The 16,974-nt window shown below is 32.7% G+C and overlaps 2 protein-coding genes across 4 annotated transcripts; one reads left to right on the plus strand and one right to left on the minus strand.

Annotated features, from left to right (window-relative positions):
* Positions 1-5,057: 5,057 nt before the first annotated feature.
* TLP3 (tubby like protein 3) lies at positions 5,058-9,872 on the plus strand. 2 transcript variants are annotated; one of them, XR_016024726.1, is made up of 7 exons: positions 5,058-6,432; positions 7,157-7,244; positions 7,539-7,668; positions 7,748-7,927; positions 8,045-8,527; positions 9,260-9,342; positions 9,759-9,872. XR_016024726.1 is itself a non-coding variant. In XM_088803914.1 (6 exons), the coding sequence occupies exons 1-5, from the start codon at positions 6,085-6,087 to the stop codon at positions 8,514-8,516; spliced, it is 1,218 nt and encodes a 405-aa protein (XP_088660040.1). In that variant the 5' UTR covers positions 5,058-6,084; the 3' UTR covers positions 8,517-8,527; positions 9,260-9,599. The 2 variants fall into 2 exon arrangements, 1 of the variants encoding a protein (XP_088660040.1); XM_088803914.1 differs by lacking the exon at positions 9,759-9,872 and having other exon boundaries at positions 9,260-9,599.
* Positions 9,873-10,297: 425 nt separating this feature from the next.
* Positions 10,298-11,168, minus strand: LOC18613474 (uncharacterized). 2 transcript variants are annotated; one of them, XM_088803918.1, is made up of 3 exons: positions 10,881-11,166; positions 10,676-10,832; positions 10,298-10,585 (listed from the first exon to the last, which is right to left on the minus strand). In XM_088803918.1, the coding sequence occupies exons 1-3, from the start codon at positions 10,927-10,929 to the stop codon at positions 10,501-10,503; spliced, it is 291 nt and encodes a 96-aa protein (XP_088660044.1). In that variant the 5' UTR covers positions 10,930-11,166; the 3' UTR covers positions 10,298-10,500. The 2 variants fall into 2 exon arrangements, with proteins under 2 accessions (XP_088660044.1, XP_007050789.3); XM_007050727.3 differs by having other exon boundaries at positions 10,676-11,168.
* Positions 11,169-16,974: the final 5,806 nt, after the last annotated feature.

Here is a 16,974-nt window from a genome sequence, read left to right on the forward strand (position 1 = left end):
AGATGAGAAGAATGTTGGAAAAACAACGTAGTTGAGTGGATATGTTTTGATTCTTCAGGTTAGGTGCTAAAATAATTTTTTTTTACATTGTGTTATGATATTGTATTTTTTATGAAAAATTTATTTTGGATATTGTATTCTTTTCCTTTTGTGATATTTGTACAAATAAATTTTTTGGATCAAATATCTAATGCACGATTTGATAATAAATATGGTCAATATTTTTTACCTCGAATCGCTGTATGGAACCAAGAAAAGATTGATGGATGGTTGACTTGTATAAAAGATTTTAAAAATCCAAAAAATATTCAGGTGATGTGATTAATCTTTTTTTACAATAAAAGTTAATATAATTTGGTTTAAATATTCTCTCATATTGAGAAGTATATATGTTGGTTGAATCTGTAGGCATATCATCACACAAACTATGGACATGAAATTAGAGGGAAAGTTGTCATTTGATGTTCATTTATCCTCTCAAATCAAAGTACGTATTTATAATTTTAATTTGCATTGTTATAATTGTCATTTACTATAGCTAAAATTTTATATTTCATTTTTGTAGAATATATGTAAGAGTTAATGTAACAAGTCAATTAAGTAAATTTAATTTAAATTTAATAAAAAATAAGTATTTAAATTTATATTCTCGAATAAAATGTTTAAAGATGTACAAATTTTAATTTTTAAATAAAAAATAATAAGGATAAAAATACTTATAATTCAAAGTTGATATGGAAAAGTCTTGACGTAAAGCTATAAGAATTGACGTAAAAACTTGTAAAAGTGAAATAACTAAATTTTAAATCTTAACGTAAATGTGTGAGAATTAACATAGCAAGTCAATTAAGTGAAAACTATCTAAATTTAATGAAAAATAAATATTTAAATTTATATTCTTGGGGTTAAAAGTGTTTAACTATATACAAATTTTAATTTTTAAATAACGAATAATAAGGATAAAAATAAGAGAAAATTGTGAGGAATGACCTTTCTTAATAAAGACATTTTAAAAATAATCATCAAAATAAATTTAACTGTTTTTAACCATATTTAGTCATGACTTGCAAAAATACTCTTTAAACTATTTCAAATAAATTAAACCATTCGTCACAATTTCTCTCCATTTGTGCTTTAGATTTCTCTCTCTCACCATCCCACTCTCTCAAATTTTATCGATTTCTCTCTTTGGCATTCATCTGCTATGTTTTCGATTTCTCTCTCCTACGTTTTAAGATTTCTTTTTCTTGCGTTTTCAAGACACCAAGCAATGATTTTGACGTGTTTGGGTGGGTGGCTATTTGAAAAATTCAATTTTTATGTATTTTAGATAAAACTAAAACAGTAAAAATAATCACAGATGTATGAAATAGCTTTTAATTGAATTAATTCGGGACCTAGACACCAATAAACTCAAAATTTTGAAATTTATAAACCTAGATTTTTAAAATAATTTTTTTTTTATTTTTAGTCAAAGTAAGTATTTTAAATTAAAAAATTTGTATTTTGATTTATGAAAACATGTTAGAAACACTTTAATCGGTGCCAAATTGTCAAAAAAAAAACAAAAAAAATGAAAAGAGTTTAGAGGATTTGAAATTTTGGTTCGTAAGTAACAACAACATTTTAAGCATTAAAGTGTAACAAAATGTTTTTGAATATGTCGTGTAACAACAATATTTTTTCAACATGGCGTGTAACAATCTTTTTTAACTATAGCATGTAACATGTTATTGTACATGACATATAACAACAGAATTTTTTTTCAACATGACGTGTAACAACTTAACCATGACATGTAACAACCTAACCATGACGTGTAACAATAATATTTTTTTTCAACATGGCGTATAACAACCTAACCATGACTTATCACATGTTATTGTACATGACGTGTAACAACCTAACCATGGCTTATCACATGTTTTTGTACATGACGTGTAACAACCTAACTATGGCTTGTCACATGTTTTTGTATATGACGTGTAACAACTTAACCATGACTTGTCACATGTTTTTGTACATGGTGTGTAACAACCTAACCATGGCTTGCTATATATTTTTATACATGGTGTGTAACAACCTACCTATGGCGTGTAACAACCTACCTATGGCGTGTAACAATCTAACCATGACTTGTCACATATTTTTGTACATAGCGTGTAACAACATAGCGTATAATTTCATTAAGGGTAATTTTGTCCAACTTAGCTAAAAATAGTTAAAATTATAAAAAGAGTTATTTTTTAAAACATCTTATCTTTAAGAGTTATTTTTCAAAATGCCCCTAAATATAATTATAGTTCAAAGTTAACAGGGAAAAGCCTTGACATAAAATTATAATAATTGACGTAAAAACTTATAAAAATAGAATAACTAAATTTTAAATCTTAATGTAACAAGTTAATTAAGTAAAAATAATTTAAATTTAATAAAAAATAAATATTTAAATTTATATTCTTAGGCTAAAAGTGTTTAACGATGTACAAATTTTAATTTTTAAATAAAGAATAATAAAGATAAAAATAATTATAATTCAAAATTGGTATAGAAAAATATTGACGTAAAAACTTGTGAAGGTGAAATAACTAAATTTTAAATATTAACGTAAATGTGTGGGAGTTAACATAAAAAGTTAATTAAATAAAAAAATATAAATTTAATGAAAAATAAATATTTAAATTTCTATTTTCTCGAGTTAAAAGTGTTTAACGATATACAAATTTTAATTTTTAAATAAAGAATAATAATGATAAAAATAATTATAGTTAAAAATTAATATGAAAAAGCTTTGACGAAAAACTGTAAGAATTAATGTAAAAACTTGTAAATGTGAAATAATTAAAATTTAAATCTTAATGTAAGTGTGTGAGAGTTAACGTAACAAATCAATTAAGAAAAAATAATCTAAATTTAATGAAAAATAATATTTAAATTTATATTCTTGGATTAAATGTGTTTATTAACATACAAATTTTAATTTTTAAATAAAAAATAATAAATATAAAAATAATTATAGTTTAAAGTTACTACTAGAAGGGTTTGTCGTAAAGTTGTAAGAATTAACGTAAAATCTTATGAAGGTGTAATAAACAGATTTAAAATCTTAAAGTAAATTTGTAAGAGTTAACGTAAATAAATTTTATTGAATTAAATTAATTATATATTTTTTAATATTAAAATAATAATATTTTTATAATTTATAATAAAAAACAAAATAGAATTAAACGTTCAATAACTTAAAATAAACTAAATAAGTTTAAAAATTATCTACGTTATGATCTTAAAATAGATAAGTTTAAAAAATAAATATTTGGTTTATCTGTTAACTTGTTATACAGGTTTTTATTATTTTTAAAAATTTTATTAATTTACCTTACAATAAGGTTAAACTTATTGTAGTGTTCACCTTTTTTTCTTCTTGACTATAATACCTCTTAAGTAGTTAAAGAATCTCAAAAATATTTTTTATATTTTGTTTTAGAAATACAATTAAAAAGTAATAATATTTACCATTAAACTAAATATCCAAATATCATTATTGAACCGATTTAAAAACCTGTTTTGGTATGATGAGTCGGTTTGGATTTTTTTTTTTTTGAAAAATATTTCACTAAAATATTAAAATTCTTTACCCGAGCCACGCTTGGCTTATAGTTTTCACACAGGGTTGGGCTTTACCTAAAACTTGGGGTAAATTGAGACGGGCTAGCCCACAGACGCCTCCAACCCATTCTCACGCGGTTGACTTTCTCAGATTGGGTACCTCTCCGTGTTATTTTATATTTGTTGAACATAGAAATGTATGACGTGGCACACTCATAACAAGAAAAATATAATAATCAAATATAATAAACTATATATATATATATATATGATTATAGTATGTTATATGATCATAATTTGCCATTATATAAATATTTTGTAGTTCAAACTATGTCCACTTTGTTTTTTTTGTTTATTTTTTAGTTAAGTAAGTACTCTATATATATATATGTGTTGATATGAAAAAATTTCATTAACTCAAATATTGTCGCATGCACATTTGTACACCTTTCTCTGTTTTATACATAATCTTAGCATGTTAAAACTTAAAGCTACTTTTCTCATGTTGTCCTTGTTGAGTAAAATCTCTCAGTAGAACGTTTTACACGTGTACTTGGTAGATACAATAATTCATGAGATAAAGATTAAAATAATTTTATATCATGTCGGTTTGGCAAGCTTTCTTACTTTAAGAAAGATGTCGGATGATTCAATTTTCATATAACATAAATTTGTGGGTTAAATATTTTTACTTTCACATTTACTAATATTGCTTATCTTATTTTTAAAAAATAATTATTACATATGGGTATATAAATATTTATTATGATTAAAATTTAAAGATAAAATGAATGAAAATTTTCCAATAAAGGAAATCATATTCTAATGAAAATCATTTAATGGAATTAAAATTCTTATATGTGCATTAGATAATTTTTATTATTATAATTAAAATACAAATATATTAACGATGATAATTTAAAATTAAAATAAACAAAAATATGTTTTTACTTAAATAAAAACTATATTCCTACTTTTATGTTTTAAACATATAACAAATTATCTTATTACCAAGGACTTATATTTTTCTTTAAAATCGTGTATGATACAACAATTTATATAGCAATAAAAGAAATCATGGTATCCTACTTTTAATTTCGTAAATACCAATTTATGTTTTATAGAAAACAAATTGCTATATACCTATAATTTAATTTAATCTTTTTTTTTTGTTAAATCTTATCCTATCTAGTCATCATCTTTTTCGATTTAAATGAACTTACTTATCTAGTATTAATGCCAATCTTAATTATGGGAATATTATCAACACTTGCCAAATAATTTCAATTCATCATATAAAATTATAAATGATATTTAATTAATAATTTTTAGTTTCTAAAAGAAAATTATTTAATTCTTCAAAAAGCAGACGCAGAGAAGAATTCTCGAAAGCATGCAAGCACCAACGGATTAACCAAAGAATGCAGACAAGGTAAAATTCGATTTGGAAGTTCATTAAGTAAGAGAGGAGCGAACCCAAGGTCCCAAGGGAAAGCCGGATCCGGGCGGCCTTAGGCTTAGGAGTTAGGATCAGACAAACAAAGGCCGGTATTGGATAAGGAGCATATGGGACCCATTCTCCCATTGAAATTCTGGTCGAAGTCCCTGACCCCAGTTCCACACTCCACCACACAAAAACAGCACCAAACCCACCGTAACAAAAAGCCCTAACTTTCTCCTCTCTGCAACCGCTATTGCAACAACTTCTTTCTCACTGTCCAAGGACCTTAGATTTCATCGAATCTAAAAGGAAAAAAAAAAAAAACCGGGTCGACCCCATGACCCGAAGCCCGATCCATGTTGACCCGGGATGTTCCTTCATGTGCTTTGATCTTTTTAAGGTTTGATAAATTGTCTCAATTTATAACATCTGGTAGTATCATGGGTCTTGGTTAGTTAGGATAAGGGGAGAGATCTGCGGGTGTTTGTTTGATTATTGCTTTTTTAAGTTTGTTGATCTTTTTTCACGGCTGCGTTTTGTTCAGTTACTCGATTTGTTGCGAAGGGTAAATTTTTGTAGTATACATACAATTCTAAGTATTTGATGCTTAGTTTTGTGTCGTTGTGTTACTTTTAGGTGTGAGTTATGGTCATCTACGTGGTTCTGGAGGGGAATTGGTGATGACGGGTTGCTGACTCACTTCAATTTTTGGATTTTAATCGAGCTTATTTAGACTTCTGGATCATGTTGTTTAGTGCGTATTAGCTTATTTGTGTACGAAGTTTAAGAGTTTTTGGAATGTGGGTTGATTAGACTTTTGGGAGGATATAAGTGCCAAATGCAAATCTTTAGTGTTCATTAGGTTATATTTTTGCGTATAAAATCTGCAATTTTGGGATTTTATGTTGTTCGGTGTAGAGAACTGGAAGCAAATTGGATGTTTTTAGGTACATTGTTAAGTTATTAGCATATTTGGAGGTGAAGTGCGTTGTTAAGTTATCATTTAATTTTAGAGGGTTAGGAGTAAGGAGGTATCAATGTCGTTTAAGAGCATCATCCAGGACATGAAGGGGGAGTTGGGGAGTATATCCAGAAAAGGGTTTGATGTAAAGTTTGGGTATGGTATGAGATCAAGGTCACACAGGGTAGTTCAGGATAGCTCAGTTACAGTTGATGCATTCAAGCAGAGTTGTTGGGCAAACATGCCACCTGAACTGTTAAGGGATGTGTTGATGAGAATAGAGGCATCAGAGAGTACTTGGCCTCCACGAAAGAATGTTGTTGCTTGTTCTGGTGTATGTAGGAATTGGAGAGAGATTATGAAGGAAATTGTGAAAACCCCAGAAATTTCAGGCAAGTTGACATTCCCGATCTCATTGAAGCAGGTAATAGATTTCAGCATGTACTTTTTTCTTTACTCTTAAGTATATGTTATTTATTGTTTGGTTGGACAGCATTCAGTTGGTTATGCATTGATCGTAAAGCAATTCTGTTTAGCCTGGTTGCTTTGAATCTTAATTGTTCTTTTTATTCAAGTTTGATTGCAATAAGAATGTTTTAGTAGCATTTTCAAAATAGTAGCGATTCCATGCTCCTGTTGTACTTCTTGTGTAGTGCTTTCATAAGTAACAGTTGAATGGTGCTGACAAATGAGAAAAATGATGGGCAATATTTTCCTGCTGCTGGTTTGCTCAAGTTGTGGGCTGTATTGCATTCTAGGACTGCTTGGTTATGCTCTTTAGGAAGTGTAGGAATCTAAAGCTGGAAATATGTTAGGTATTGTATCAGCATCCTGCATCACTAGAAGTTTTCTTTTAAAGTTATTGCATCATAAATTTTGAATTCTAGGTGATCAATTGAGAACACGAAATCCTCCTTCATGATGTCCTGACATTTCCAACTATTTGTGCTCTTGAGATGAATCGTGAACTTAAGAGCTCTTTGGCAGTAAAATTGCTTGAAAAGGTATCTGCATAATTTAATATAAAATAGACTATAGGCCTTATGTCCGTACTTGGAATAGTTTTCGTTATTCATCAAATTATCCGTGAATAAGCATCTTCAAAGTTAGGGCACATGTTTATGGTCTTTGGTTGTTTTGTTTTGCAGCCTGGTCCAAGGGACTCCCTCCTTCAGTGCTACATAAAGCGGAATCGTAGCAACCAAACATATTATCTTTACCTTGGCTTGAATCAGGGTGAGCTGCTTTTATTTTTAATGTTTCTTTTGGGGTGGGGGCAGGGGTTCGTGTTGAGAGCTTTACTCTCATTTATAGTCACTTGTGCCTCTTGGTTCTGTTGTCTTCTGACAGAGGATTTTACTTATACTTAATGATTGAATTGAAAATATTGATGGATATTTTATGCAGCTAGGTTCATAGAAAGTTAGTGCCTTAACTATTTCATAATTGTACTGAGGACTTTTTTGTCTCTGTATATCTTCCCTTAGCTGTATATGTGAAATTGTTTTGCTTTGTCTAATTTCTTGGCAGCTTCAAATGATGATGGAAAGTTCCTTCTTGCTGCAAGGAAGTGCCGCCGTCCTACCTGCACTGATTATATTATCTCATTAAATGGTGATGATGTGTCAAAAGGAAGCAGTACCTACATCGGAAAGTTGAGGTATTGTCAACTGGATTATAATTTGACTGATACTTCAATCATTTCAGAAACCTAAACTTACCTTGATTTGCTTTAACAGATCAAACTTTTTGGGGACCAAATTTACAGTCTATGATGCACAGCCTCCAAATGCTGGAGTGAAAGTTACTAAAAGCCGCTCCACCAGGCTAATTAATATGAAGCAAGTTTCCCCTCGAGTCCCGGCTGGCAACTACGCTGTAGCCCACATCTCATATGAATTGAATGTCCTGGGTTCTAGGTAAGTTGTATGTTGAAAGTTACACACTCTCTCTCTCTCTCTGTGCTTGGTATGGTCATCATTCAGCACCTCATTTTTTCTTTTTTGGTATGCTCACTGAATTTAAAATATTCTTAGAGGTCCAAGGAGAATGCAGTGCGTCATGGATGCCATCCCAGCCTCTTCTATTGAGCCTGGAGGTGTTGCTCCCACACAGACTGAATTCCTACACAGTAATCTGGATACCTTCCCATCCCTACCGTTCTTTAGATCAAAATCAACCCGTACAGAGAGTTTCCAATTGGGACCTTTATCTGGCCAGAAAGATGGAATGCTAGTGTTAAGGAATAAGGCACCTAGGTGGCATGAACAACTCCAGTGCTGGTGCCTGAACTTCAATGGACGGGTGACAGTTGCTTCGGTCAAAAATTTTCAGCTGGTTGCATCTCCAGAGAATGGAGCTACTGGGCAGGAGCATGAGAATGTCATTCTCCAGTTCGGTAAAGTGGGGAAGGATGTATTCACTATGGATTATCAGTATCCAATCTCAGCTTTTCAGGCATTTGCCGTATGCCTTAGTAGCTTCGACACTAAGATTGCTTGTGAGTGATTTGCAAACAGGTATGAGTCCAGCTTAACTCTTGAACTTTTAACAAATTAAATCTCAATATAAACATTATCAAAGCATTTTTAATTTTTTGGATCAGGATAAATAGTTAAGCCTGTTTTGCTATCCATTGGTATACAAAATTTCAACCTTTCTGTACTCTGTTTAGTGATTTGTTGTTTTCATTTTTTCTTTAGGGTTTCTTGTTTGCCTGGGAATGCTAGATTATGTGATTTAAACATCCAGATATTAGATATAATACCGTACTTAAAATATCTATGCCTTAGTAGCTTCGACACTAAGATTGCTTGTGAGTGATTTGCAAACAGGTATGAGTCCAGCTTAACTCTTGAACTTTTAACAAATTAAATCTCAATATAAACATTATCAAAGCATTTTTAATTTTTTGGATCAGGATAAATAGTTAAGCCTGTTTTGCTATCCATTGGTATACAAAATTTCAACCTTTCTGTACTCTGTTTAGTGATTTGTTGTTTTCATTTTTTCTTTAGGGTTTCTTGTTTGATTATGTGATTTAAACATCCAGATATTAGATATAATACCGTACTTAAAATATCTATCCAGTAACTGTACCAAAAAAGAAAAAAATCTATCCTGTGACGTGGTTAGCTGTAAAAGTGACTTGCCAATCCTGCTACTATGCAACTCCCAGTCAGCATACTAATAGTAATCCTGCATTTCCTAATGGATCTTAAGTAGTTGAAGCTCCTGGTTTTTAACTGCAGGTTTTGCCAGATGCAAAATAGTTGGTTTGGAGGGTAGTTGTCATGCTACGGACTTGGAATGTTCTGTTACAAAAAATTTCTAGGTACTTCAGTGCTTTCTGGTTTCTATATGAGCAGTTAGGATTTAACGTTTATTTTAGTTCTTTGCTGTACATATAACCGTTTGTATTAAGAGCGAGATATGACCATGCTGTCGGTTCCGTGCTTTGCTAACATGCTCCTCTCTTTGATCACTGAGTGAGAAAACTAGAAATCTGTTGAGTGGTTTCTTGATTTGTTAATGGGATTCCTTGTTGGAGACTTTTGTCCATTTTAAATGTCCACTTCCTCATTTTGCAAATTGTGCCTCTTAAATGTTAAATCAGAACTTCTTTTGACGGTTTGGCAATTGTTGATGTTTGCTTTTCAAGTTATGGGTGAATCTTTTGCCTGTCCTCGAGGCAAATAGTTGCTTTAAGTCAGCCTCCTCAAGCTTGAGACTTTTTTTGTTTTATCACAGGCAGATGGTTTGTCATACACTTTACTAGTGGACGGTTTAATCAGGCAGTTATGGTTAAACGAGAGACGCTATAATCCATCCTTTTGAATGTGAATTTGGTAAAGATGTTCATCCCTTTGGGAATGTAAGATTGGAGCGGTCCTAAGTCATACAACACGCATTCATGTGAAGCTTAATTATATGAAATAGCCAATACCAGAGAAGATAAAGAGGAGATTAATTAGCTGAAAGTTCAGTCAGCATCTCAATTTTCAAACAAATTGGGACTACCAAGTGCCAAAGAAAAAAAAAATATTCAAGAGCAGAATCTGGTTATTTTGCCTGGACATCCACTTATGGAATTTCCTTTAACCTAAACGATTACTCTTTATACTTCCATTCGGGTCTCAAACTTTCAACGTGGGGAATTTCTTTACAGATAAGCAAAGGGAGATGTTGTCTATGTGGCATTCTAAGGTGAGTTGGACAAAAAACAATAAGAATAAAACAGTAAATTCATTGTTTGGCCAACTCCAAACCTCCAATCAAACAGCATCAACTTCCCCAATTGAAATCAGCTTACAACATTTATTAATGCGGATACCAGTTTTGCATAGTAATAGATGAAAATATTGACGATAACAACAACGAACGGAACGGATGCAGTGAAGAAAGAGTAAAACTAGATTGTAATGTTCATGTTTATGGTAAGGCACGACTAAGCAGCAAATGACCCCTGCTACAGCACACAAAAGGAAAGGGATCAGAATGGGGGCCCGGGAGGACCATAACCGCGGGGTCCACCAAAGCAGTCCTGTAGTAGCCAACAACAGCATAGACAGTAGAAGCTGCAAAGCCCAAAATTAATCGGGAATTTAGTGAAAAATCAAAGCGCAGTTAACTAGAGCGGGCATAGGGGAGAAAGATTGATTGCTTACCAAGAAGATATCATGTTGCACAAACCATCAGCAAAGCCACCAAAGAAGCCACCAGGCCAAAAACCAGGGCCTCCAAATCCAGGGCCCCAGGGACCTCCCGGCCCCGGACCAAAGCCGCCAGGTCCCCCTGGACCAGGACCCCAGCCTCCAGGCCCCCCTGGACCAGGACCCCAGCCTCCAGGCCCCCCTGGTCCTCCCCATCCACCAGGTCCTCCTGGCCCTCCTGGCCCTCCTCCCGGTCCACCAGGTCCCATTGCTGTTAATAGCTTTCTAGTCCGTCTTCAGTCTACGCCACTTCCCACCACCGGCAAGCGTTGGCAAAGAGAATATCAAGTCTGCAAACGCAGGACCGTAAAAGATAGAAATATCAAGAGCCGATCCTCCTCCTGAAAATATTTTCAAAACTCTGCGAACAAGTTTGGACGCATTATGCAGAAATAGGAAGGGAGTTTACTTAAGGCGGAAGGTTTAAGTTGCACCATTGTAAAAGACAAGTGCTCGACTAACAAGTCCACCTGTATCTCACAAGACAAAACCTACCAGTCTAATTATGTATTTAACTACTAGTCTTTCATTGACCTATCCATCATTCAAAGCTACACCTATATCAATATATTTATGCACAAGTTACACTTGCACGGGGTTCGAAATTCACTTTTTTTTTTTGGAAATTTGTCCAAGAACACAATATTTAACCTCACAAATCAATTATAAAGAACTATTGATTCAAAGCCTTGGCAAATTCTCGTTGGTCTTCACACGTTAAAATGCTTGCCAGGCAACGTACTGGTTTGCTGCTAACGTAGTGAAGATTGAACTAAACAGCTATGAAATCCTCTTTTAAGTTAAATTCGCGAGTTTGGGTACTAGGTTCAGTTGAGTTGACCTAGGTAATTGCCTAAACAACTTGATCCTCGTATTGGGCACTCTCTCCCTGTAAAAATACTCAAATGATGTATTGCTGCTTTATATATCCAAAGCATGTCCAAATGGCAGTTTGCAAATTCGACAGTCACCTCCGGTTCACTTAAATCAACTCCACCACATTATCAGTAGCTCTTCCCAATTTCTGTTTTACATTTTGGGATGCATATCTTCATTGGACTATCCCCTCCTCTATGTTTATAAAGAGTTCGAAATCAATTAGTAAAAGAAACCACTCGCAAGCCACAAAACCATTCTGCTTTCAACACAAGTAAATATATCTGATTGTTTAGGAAAACAAACAAGCAACATCTTAACCAGAAAAGATTAAAAAGAGATCAGAGGGGGGGAACAATAGCCTCAGATTAGCATATTGGCACATTCATCAACGCAAACAACAACCCGTGCAGAAGGATCAACACGGTGCGCATAATTTGTTGCTGCAGCTCTGCCTCATACGCTCTCATCATCAGCTTTTATTATGTTAAATAATCCACTCTGAATTTCTAAAATAGTTTATAAGATTGAAAAAAAAAAAAAAAACAGAAGAAGATTAATTAAAAAAATCGGATGAAAATTTCAGCTGCACAAAAATCCAAACTCAGCCCAATCCCAACTCTAATTACCCGGCTAACGAACGACGGATTCACATTTTGAGCTTCGGCTGCGATTAGCGTGGAGAGGAGAAAATCAAAAGCGGCCATATATAGAAGCTGTTGGAGAATCGGGGTTAGGGTTTCGTTTTTGGAGTTCGAAACATTTTGGGCTTTGAGCCCGCCCAATTTGTTTTAGCAAATTTGGGCCCTTCTTGGTTGGTTGGGCTTTATGGGATTTTAATAGTTCTTTTAGTACTTTAACCATTCAGGCCCACTATTAATTTTTATTTTCATTGGGATTTATGAATTGTGAGTAAGGAATTTGAATGAAGGAAATGTTGTTTTTCCTCAAAGCCGATGCAACTTTGATGAGGTATCAAATAAAGTGATAGAATTTAATTTGTTGGATGGTAAATTAATGTTGCATTTGATGCATAAAATTACTGATAGCATTGAATAGTAGGACAAGCTATAAACATGTAAAGCCATATACAACAAGTGGTTTCGTGTGACAAAAAAGTTAATATTTCTTATTTTTTCAATGTAAATTTCTTATTGATAATTTTTTTTGCAAAAAAAATTAATATTTGATGTGAGAAGAACTTATAAACCTGTAAAATCAAAAATTATATTTGATTTTGTGCAAAAAAACTTATGATGTACGTTTGTTTATCGATGCAAACTTATTATTCTTATAGATTTTATGTGAAAATAAAAATATGATTGACACGAATAGAACTTATAGAACATGTAAAACCTCAACGAGAAAGTGACTTTTGTATCAATAAAAAAAATATATTTCATATTAAAATAATTATTTAAATCTCGTTATTTTTTTTAATTTTAAAAAAAAGAGACTAAATTGCATCCGAACATTTGATTCATTAATTGACGCATGATCTTTCTACTTAGAGAATAGGTTCAAATCATTCTTCACTTAATAATAAAAAAAAAGTAAGTTGAGAGACTCAATTATACTATATTTTATGTATTCGAAAATGCTTGCCTCTAATTTTATATGGTCCAATTCATAAAAACACACAAATTGTTAATTAAGAGTTATGTAAATATACGATTATATCAGATGAGGGGCAAACTGTTAATTGCAATTCACAAAAACTTATACTAGTAGAATGAAAATGATTTACTTATATAGCTCCAATATATAGCGCAACCGCATGGTTTCATGCAATATAGTTCAATTTAATTAATGAGGAAGATCTCAATACTTAAAATGTAAAAATAATATATACCGTTTATAATACTATCATTGTGACTTTTTTTTTTGTTAATTAAACCATCTTTTTACCTAAAATTTAACTCTTATATATTAAATTTCCAAAAAATATTGAAATCTAATTTTTTGAATAAAAATTATGTAGTAATTATTTAATTAAATGTTTCTAAATTATAAGTCTTTATATATGCGCAAAAAATGTAATTAAAAGCCTAGAATTGCATCAAAATTTTGAAAAATAAAATAAAATCATGCCTGGCCTAGCCTTTTTACCATGATCTGCACATGACGCGTAGCACTAATCGTAGGGACAAACATCCTGGCAGGCAGCCGACCCGACTCAAACTAATGCACCTTGTACAATTTCTTTTTTTTTTTTTAAAGGGGAAAATATAGCCATTGGCTAAAGCCATGATGGCAACCACAATTTGCCAGGGGAGCTTCTGATTTGAGTATTTATCAGTTTTAAGCCTACAAAACAGGAAATTTGTCTTGTTCTCTAATTCAACGATTTTTGTATGCTCTACTTAAAATTATCTTGTACAGTACTAGTAGTATACAACTCGTGCACAGCTAGCACTCTGACAAGTACCTCTAGTTATTTTAAATAATGATGATCAATCATGGTCACCTAATTAAACAATACTAAATTATTCAAAAAGAAAATTAAACAATACTAGTTTCCGTACACCCAAAAACAATCCTGGAAATCCCACTGCTGCGGCTGACCCCTGAACTCATTCCATTTTTTCAATATTCTTTCACATCTGTTCTTATGCCTGCCCTGCAACTGTTGAAACTCCTACAGATCAAAAGAAAAATGATAAAGGAGTAGCACTAGTACTATTACGTGCAGAAAAATTTTGGTGAAAATTTTAATTAGATAGATTTTGGCCCCGTCGCTTAAGGCTTTAATTGCTCGGAAAAGATATGTGCCTTTGTAGAAGTTTCAAAGCTTTGAGTAGCTGACACCTGGTGCCAGTCTATGGGGGCATCAAAGATCTCTCAGTTCCTCATCACCATTGGCTCTCAATGCCCCCAAGGGACCCTACTGCTTAAATGGGTTCTTTTCTCTATGATTTACGCTAACTCTTACCAATCTCACATTTGCATTTCAATCACAAAATTATATAAATATTGCTTGGCTATGCTTGGAAACAAAACTTCACTGATTGTGAGTTTCCCTGCTGGGAAACGACAGGAGAGACGGGGAAGAAGTCTTTATGCGGAACCTCATTTGTTTCTTTTATGTAAATAAACATGGAAAGGACGGGTTAAAAGTAAAGACTGTCCTAAGACCGAACCTAAACGGGGGGCTCTTCTTCTCGGACATCAATATCAGAGTGCATTGTTAAGTGAGAAATAAAGAAACCATCAAAATCAATGACAAGAGAGAGAGAGAGAGAGAGAGAGAGGACCCCGTTGGCTTAAGTATCGGGACATATTAATCTTTTGAATTGGATGCGTGGTCCAACTTAGGGCACCCATTTACGGCCAAAAGTAACTTAATGAATTATAGCCATTGGATTGTAGGAGGAAGCGTGGCTCGATTGGGATGTTCAGCAATCAGGACCACTAAAAATTAGCCATTAATTGAACTAAAAAAAAAAAAAGAGTGTGGGCAAGGCCCATGATAAAAACTGCTCGTATCCTACAGATGGAATTGATAACTCAAAGCTAACATTTTGGTGTGAGGGTTCACCAACTGATGGTCCCATACACTTTACCATTGTGGCAAATGATGTTACCCATTAACAATATTTGCACCCCACGTTAGCTGGTTGAAGGTTTATGAGCATTTATTGTCCAAATCTAGTTCTTTTAATTCATGAAGTCTAAAGTCATTGAGGAACTTGGCAATTTTCGTGGCAACACATTGGGTAGAAACTACTCCCCCCTCCCCCCTTCTCTTTTTTTGCCAATTGAATGATTATAACATTCCAAGCTGATATAGTAACTGATAACTAAATGATTAATAAGCTCACTATAGTCAATAAACATATGCTTCGAAGTCCAATCATATAGTATTTGATAAAAGACACACATGACAAATGGTTATTGATTGCCAAGTAAGACAACTCCACTGAATTTTCCAGCAAATTTTGACGGCCTGCCAGTTTTTATTCAATTTCTTTTTCTTTTTATTCCCCTTTTATCTTTGCCCTGTTTGTTTAATCAATTGAAATTGCCTCAACCTCAAGCATGCTGAAGCTAAACTTGTCATCTAGTGGACAAAGTTTGTAAAGAACTTTCGAAAAGTCTGTCACCAGAACATGATGCTGCCACTTTTTTGGGCTAGCCATGTACTGCAAATTAAGATAAGATAATGACTGATTCCAGATTTATTGGTGAAAATTAAATTTGCCTTAGAACCTTCAAATCTCAGAGTAATTTAAGGCATTGAAATTGAATATTCTTCTTTCTTTGGTCTGATGGATTTATTCCTTCATGTACCCATATTTTTTATTTTAATTTGAAAAAAATAATATTTAAATTTGATTTTTTGAGTAAGCCAATGCATACATATATTATCAAACCAAATACCCAACATATTTGAGAGGAACCTAACTCATCATTAGATTAATTCGAAAGTCAATTGTCTTAGTTATTTGATATGTGTTTCTTGGTTTTTTATGCTTCATTTGTTAAGCATGAGTCGTGCTTGGTTTGCTTTTAGATATAGTTTTGACTTTATCAATATTTGATGGGATTAAATGTTGTAAAAACAATTAAACTTTTTGGTATAGAAAATCACATCAATGTTGAAATTGAAACAACTTATCCTTAGCATTCCCATGTGAGTGAATAATCCAAACCTAAAAAATCAATCTATTCAGAAAGCCTAACTAATTATCACAACCTCATAAGTTGATTAGCTCAGAGCTAACACAATACTTAACCAAAACCCGTCTCATCATTACAATTATGTATCAGCCGCAAACCATGCATGCATTGCTCTATTCATGGGAAATTAATGCGGCTTCTTTTTCTTTTTCTTTCTTAAATTGTACGTATTTGTCGCATTAGGTGCTGGGTTTGGTGAGTGAAGTCTTTCTTTATTGTTTAATATATTAACTTCACCTATTACCAGTATGCATTATTATGGTTATGGAATCCAATTTGAACTGAAATTTTACTTTCAAAAAGCATATAAAACATTATGGCAAAGTAAATTCTTTTGAATCACATATATCTATACATATCATATATAAAAGCTGTCCCATGCAAACAAGTCAAAGCTAATCGGTGAACCCAATGCCACAACAACCAATACCCACTCATCTCGCCATCTTCATTTCAATTATGGAAATTTCTAGTACTAGGGTTCTAATGTGATGGCGCCAGAAATCAGGTAACATCCCCAACTTTGCAAGCAACTTGGTCTTTTGAAATCGCGTGACAAAGGGTAATTTCCCCACGTTTTCTACACCTTTTTTTCTTTGTTTGATAAAACTATAATTACCTTAGATAAACAAGAACGAAAACAGCAGTCAAACTGTGAGGAGATCATTTTATAAGAATAGAAAAGAAGAGGAGGTAGC

The sequence above is a fragment of the Theobroma cacao genome, chromosome 1, assembly GCF_053813885.1.
Source record: "Theobroma cacao isolate CCN51 chromosome 1, ASM5381388v1, whole genome shotgun sequence".
Lineage (NCBI taxonomy): Eukaryota > Viridiplantae > Streptophyta > Magnoliopsida > Malvales > Malvaceae > Theobroma > Theobroma cacao.

Excerpts from the sequence above, each read along its gene's own strand:
- TLP3 (XM_088803914.1), top strand. The coding sequence starts at position 6,085 with ATGTCGTTTAAGAGCATCATCCAGGACATGAAGGGGGAGTTGGGGAGT. Across the intron at positions 7,669-7,747 it reads ACCTACATCGGAAAGTTGAG|ATCAAACTTTTTGGGGACCA; the intron begins GTATTGTCAACT and ends TTGCTTTAACAG. Across the intron at positions 7,928-8,044 it reads TTGAATGTCCTGGGTTCTAG|AGGTCCAAGGAGAATGCAGT; the intron begins GTAAGTTGTATG and ends AAATATTCTTAG.
- LOC18613474 (XM_007050727.3), bottom strand. The coding sequence starts at position 10,929 with ATGGGACCTGGTGGACCGGGAGGAGGGCCAGGAGGGCCAGGAGGACCT. Across the intron at positions 10,586-10,675 it reads TGCAACATGATATCTTCTTG|CTTCTACTGTCTATGCTGTT; the intron begins GTAAGCAATCAA and ends TGGGCTTTGCAG.